The sequence below is a fragment of the Buceros rhinoceros genome, unplaced genomic scaffold (assembly GCF_000710305.1).
Source record: "Buceros rhinoceros silvestris isolate BGI_N320 unplaced genomic scaffold, ASM71030v1 scaffold27033, whole genome shotgun sequence".
Lineage (NCBI taxonomy): Eukaryota > Metazoa > Chordata > Aves > Bucerotiformes > Bucerotidae > Buceros > Buceros rhinoceros.
Window position 1 is genome coordinate 24,898 of NW_010402209.1, and position 5,598 is coordinate 30,495.

The following is a 5,598-nucleotide window of genomic DNA, read 5'->3' on the forward strand; positions in this document are numbered from 1 at the left end:
GTGGGGAGGAGACATCCACCTCAGACACCCACCTGGGGAAGGAATGACTGTCCTCTGCACACCTCTAACTAACGAGGTGGATCCGCCTCAGCCCACCACAGCAGCAGCATCACCACTAACCCCCTTTAAAATAACAGCAGAGGCACCAGCAGATAGAGAGGACAAAGCTGTCAGGGAATAGAATCCAGCACCCTGCTGTCTCACAGCAGCAGGACAGGAAGGAAGGCAGAGCGATGCTGGACCTGAGGAGGATTCTCCGTTTCAACATTTCGTAATGACTACTCAGCCTGTCGACTGCTACAACTCCCCCTTCTCCTACACTTCTCCCAGCTCAAAGCTGGGACACCATGCTTCCAGGGTCTGACACCTAAAGGGGATGCTGGAAGATTCCTATTGTGGATCCTTTCACTAGTACATCTCAAATCAGACCAGCCACTTCCCTTCCCTCTCTCTTGACCAACACGGCAGACTACAGGCTAGTCTGCTTATGCAGACAAGCCATCTCACATTCACAGGAAGGGTTAACACTAAACTAGCTGTGTTAACAGCACAAAACAGTGAAATGGATTAAAACAATTTTTAAAAAACCTAAAGGGAAAAAAAGAAGCCTATCAGTTTTAGAGATGGTAAAAGCTGACCTAAACTAACACAGGCCTTGACTGCGTGGGAAATGCCTCACGCTGGCCCATTCACAGCCAGCTCTAGGGAACGTTTTAAGAGTTTACAGTGAGGCAGATGGACTTTAAAAGGGAGTATGAGGGATCTGGAGGGGAAGACAGTTCATTCATCTGTCAGTCTGAATTCTTACTCACCCACCTGTTCTGCTCCATACAGCAACCCCCACTGTGCAAAAATGAGCCTGTGTTTTACACGAGCTAAAATTACAAGGGGAACACCTGCGTACGCCACACAAAGTACAGGCCACAGCACAGTCAGAACAAGGTACTTCCCTGGGGCTTGTCTTGCAGCTCCAATGGCCTTCAGCCTGGCCCTCCTCAGGCCTTCTGCATCTGCTTTCTACCACACCTGTCAGTCCTTGACACGTAGACAAAACTCGGGGCTGCATCATAGAAACTCTCAGTTAAGCCAGGAAGAACCCCAAAAAATCAGAAGTGCTTATCACCAGAGCCTGCATGGTTGGGCCATTAACATGTCAAAGCTTATTCTATCCTCATGTCAACCAAGACCAACAATGAACAGTGCAGCTTGCTGCCCTCAGAGCTATGACCCCGATGCCATTAAAGAACAAACACTGCTGTGTAGTTGGAAGGAGGTTGGTATTCACTGCCAAAATCCTAACTGCATTGGTAACGTCTGGAACGGGTCAGTGCAACCTGTGCACATGCCATCTCTTGCTTTATAACTCTGCTGATTCCTTGGCTCAGAACAAGTGTGTGTCAGAGGAGCCAGCCCTGAGCAGAAGACAGCATCTCTGTCAACCCAAACATGGAGCCATGAGCAGGGCAAGGGCTTCCTTGATGAGGAAGACCAGCCAGATCTGACCACATTTTTTTTTTACCCTGGGGGTGAAAGCCAGACCCAGTTAAGCTGCAACTGGTTCCAAACCCAAGCACTAATCCAAACATCATACTTTCCCATTAAGAAGCAACTCCAGTCTCTGAATATGCCCATATGGGCAAACTCCAGATTCAGTGTAAACTGGGTGACTCAACCTAAAAGCGGATCCTGCATTTACCACTACAACACCCCAAAAGTTCAGACAGCCATTTTAAACCAAACCACAAAGGACTTAGGTGCCTCATTCCTGAACGCATGGTAATTCACCCCTTCATGATCCTTTGACACCTCCAGCCACAAGATCCACCCAGCACCCACGAAAGGAAGCGAAGCTCGTTGTATGGACTTCAGCTCACTTTTGGCTAGGACTGCCCTCCTTTCCCACCAGCCTTTGGACTGCACAGTCCCAAAGAAAACAGTCCATTTCTTCTGACTTTTTATCACCAGCATAAAAAGTTTCAAACACCAAAGAAACCAGCATTCAAGGCTGTCTGCAACAGCCACAAATCCAAAGTATTAGCAGCCTTGGTTAAGCCAGAGTCAGAGCCAGCTGTGTTTGAGAAGCTCTGCAAGTCTTTCAGCTCCTTACACAACTAAACATGGAAAGCAAAGGATTCTACTGGTGATAAGCCTCCTGGCAGTGTTGTAACCTAAGCCTTCTAGCCTTGGCAGGAAAACCCATATTGCAAGTGTCAGAGAGCTCAGAGCTCAAACATTCCCAGTGTTACAAAGACAAATTAGTCAGCAAGTTGCAGCATCAGGGCCTATCAGCATCCATTCAACCCAGGGGTTCCTTTGCAACTTCAAGTAAAGTTTCCCCCATCTAAACACTGTGTCAACACCACAGGAGGGAAAGCCCTCTTTGCTGACAAGTTCTCTGATGTGGATCCCAGCACAGCCTCAGGAACAGCTGAGAGAGACAAGGACAGCAATCAGTAGCTTGGGCTGTACGGGGGAAATGGCTCAAGCCTCCAAAAGCTTGGGTATCTCTAAACTGCGGTCTTCCGAGTCATGGAGGGAGCTGCCTAAGAGCAAAAGCCAACTGCAGGGCTGTAAAGTTCTTATCTGCATACAGGAAACAAACCCGTGCTGGGAACATGGGGAAGCTGCAAAGCCTGGCTCATCACAGTTTACCTGGAATCAGTAAGCCTGTTCTGGGATCAATACGCTTTTAACAATGCCTGAAATTGCACCAATTCCCAAACATCACAGGCAAAATCCCGCACTAGCTAGTCAGAAGGCACCAGAATCAGCAGCTTTTAGTAATTGTTTCCATTCAGATAGATTCACTTTGCAGAGAAACCTGATCAACCCGCCTGGCAGGAAATAGCAAGATGGGGTTCTCTGCTTAACTGCACGCTGTCAAGGAAAAGAAAGCAACAGAAAAACTCAGAAGTCCTGAGGGTCACATTCTTCAACTTACATGACAGCATTTACCATCCAGTGAAATGAAACCAGAGTTATATATAGACAGAGGCAGCTTGAGGCAGGAACGCAGCAGACAATAGCAGCTGCAGAGAACGCCTTCCCTCTACCTGTCCAAGTTTGGACCTTCCTAAGAGGAAACACGATGCTGCACATACAGTCCCAGGGCACAGGCAAGTCTGGACCCAGCTTACCCCAGTGCCAAGTCAAGGGCAAAGGTTCCAATTCAGTTGCTTTGCTCTCATGCACCCTGGGGTAAAAGGGAGCTTTGGGTGTTAGCCAGGAAAGCTTCAGGTCTTTTGTTTCCTGAAAATGGCTGAGGAGGGAAAAACCCTTGGGTCTCCTAACAGAATGAACAGAAAAGAGAAACTAGCGTATGAGCAGGCAGGGGAGGCAAAAGGCAGTTCAGCAATTCAAAACTAACATCACGGACTACAAAAATCTTAACAGTGGAAGCAGCACACAGAGTTACCGCCACGGGTGACCACCTTGGGCCAAGACTTCCCTCCTGTCTTTAGTGCACAGAACAAGCTCATGCAGAGCAGCATCAAAAGAGAAGTGTCATTGTGGCCTGTTCCTTCCCTGCCTCTCCAAAGGCGCCTCTGCACAGGATCTGAAGGGTTTTAGCATACAACAGAAAAATCCAGCAAGAACTGGATCTAGAAAGAGAAAGCTCTGCAACTGATTCTTCGCCACCTCCTGTTGATCAGGAGGTGCTAATGGGGAAACTAAAGCCCAGATAATGCCTTTCCTCCCTGAGTAAATCCATTCTTCCCAACAGGCAGGATGGGGACAGCAAGTGCTTTGGCAAACTTCCTTTTTTGCAGCATGAGCTCCCTGGAGACAATCTGATGAGAAATTGCTGGTGGAACATCCACACTGATTTGTTACAAGAACATAAAAACCTCAGTCTCCTGAACAGACTCCAGAAACTTCTTCCAACATGGTGTTTCTCAGTTTACCCAAGCTTTTATGCTAGAACCATTAAAGCGAGTGTAAGAAGGACAATTTTAGTTATCCCTGGCTTTTATTTTTTGCAGGGGGAGAAAGTGCATTCATTCCCATAACCCACCCATCCATCCATACCTGGTGGGCATCTCCAGAGGGCACAATGTAGGCTTGGACAGGCTCCTGGACATACTTGGGATTCTTCATCACCTGCCGCAGTTGCTTCAGCAGCTCTGTTGTAATTTTTGGACTCATCTTCCTACCTGCAACTGAAACAAAGCACAAAACTTAAGAGCTGCTCCAGCCATCCCGGGCCACTCACACACACAGGCTGGAGACCATCACCACTGGAAAATCCTGAGGACAACTATGCCAACATCATCCTCTCAACCCAGAATTTCTCTTGTCCTGTCACTTCACCCCACTCGTGTTCCTCGAGAATCAAGTTAAGGCCGAAGAGTCAAAGCTGGTCTGTCCTGCAAAGTACCTTTCCCACCTGCTGAAGGACTGGCATGCCCAGTGCTGATTTACACAAGCTTAACACACTTGCCAACCCTTCTTGCACACGGACAGCACCAGGCACCAGAGCACCTTAGATATGCCCAATGACAGCCAGGAAGGGTCTTGGCATGTGATGTTGGTGGTCCCAAGTACCCACAGATCAGAAATAGCTCCACCCATCATGTGCACAGAGAGAAACTTTCAAACTTTTCACTCTGGGGGCAGCAATACTGTGGCTTGTGTGCCACAGGAGCACAGGCTGCTGGGAGAGCAAGGCGTGCACATCAGCAACTCAGAAGTGGACCAGTTAAGAACCCAGTTGTTAAAAGTTTCACTATAGCCCAAGGTTTCATATTAGATTGGTGACCGGGTTAACTCCGACAAAAGATATCTTCTCCCAAGGAAGAGGAGATATGCTCACACAGGATATGCTCACTGGCCTTATTTACCTCTAAAGACCTTTGGCAAATGCTCTGCAGATCTCAGCTAGCACCAGGCACACGGGGGTTGGGCACAGGCTGGACAGCAGACAGATCAGAGGGGAAAACGAGGGCACAGGCCAATGACCTTCTCTTGCTGTGGTTTTGCAATGGATGTATCTTTGGCATTGCAGTGAACTCCAGGCTCTCAATTTGCTACCCAGAAATCATCAATAGTCTTGGCCTGCTGTGAGCACCACATACAGTGACGCATCAGGCCATGTTGGTGTGCTGGCACGAGTGAAGGCTGCAGCAGATGGCACCAGCTGACTGCAGAGGATCTTCAGGCTGGGGGGCCAGCCTAGCCTGAAAGCCTATGAAAATCAAATAACCTGAAGCTCATCAGAGCTTCTCTCCATCTTTTCTTCACTCTCATGTCCAAAGGGTGCCCGAAGTGGGATAATCCCCTTCCCACTTCTCTATCCATCCCCTTCGCATTTTTAAGAACACGCAGAGATCTTACAACGTTAATGCTGTCACTTTCCCAGGCAGGGTGGACGGGTTCTGTGCTGCTTCAATGCCACGCTATCCAGTATTTTATTTTGACCAGTTCATTTCACAGCTCATTTCACAGCCACAGCCTCACACAGATCATAGATGGGACAAGCAAATAGCAGCAAGTCTCAAACATTTTTTGGCTTATCCATGCACTTATTCTATTTACACTCAGTATCTACCAGGAGCGTCGAGTCCTACACCAAAACACAGTAAGGCACAGTTCCTGCCC

At 48.2% G+C, this 5,598-nt stretch overlaps 1 protein-coding gene across 1 annotated transcript in view; it reads right to left on the bottom strand.

Annotated features, from left to right (window-relative positions):
- The window catches only part of XPNPEP1 (X-prolyl aminopeptidase (aminopeptidase P) 1, soluble), a 27,937-nt gene extending 23,780 nt beyond the window's left edge, over positions 1–4,157 (bottom strand). The window contains 1 exon segment of the mRNA XM_010132572.1: positions 4,030–4,157. Coding sequence (XP_010130874.1) covers positions 4,030–4,146 — 117 coding nt within the window. The 5' untranslated portion in view covers positions 4,147–4,157.
- Between the last annotated feature and the right edge of the window lie 1,441 nt (positions 4,158–5,598).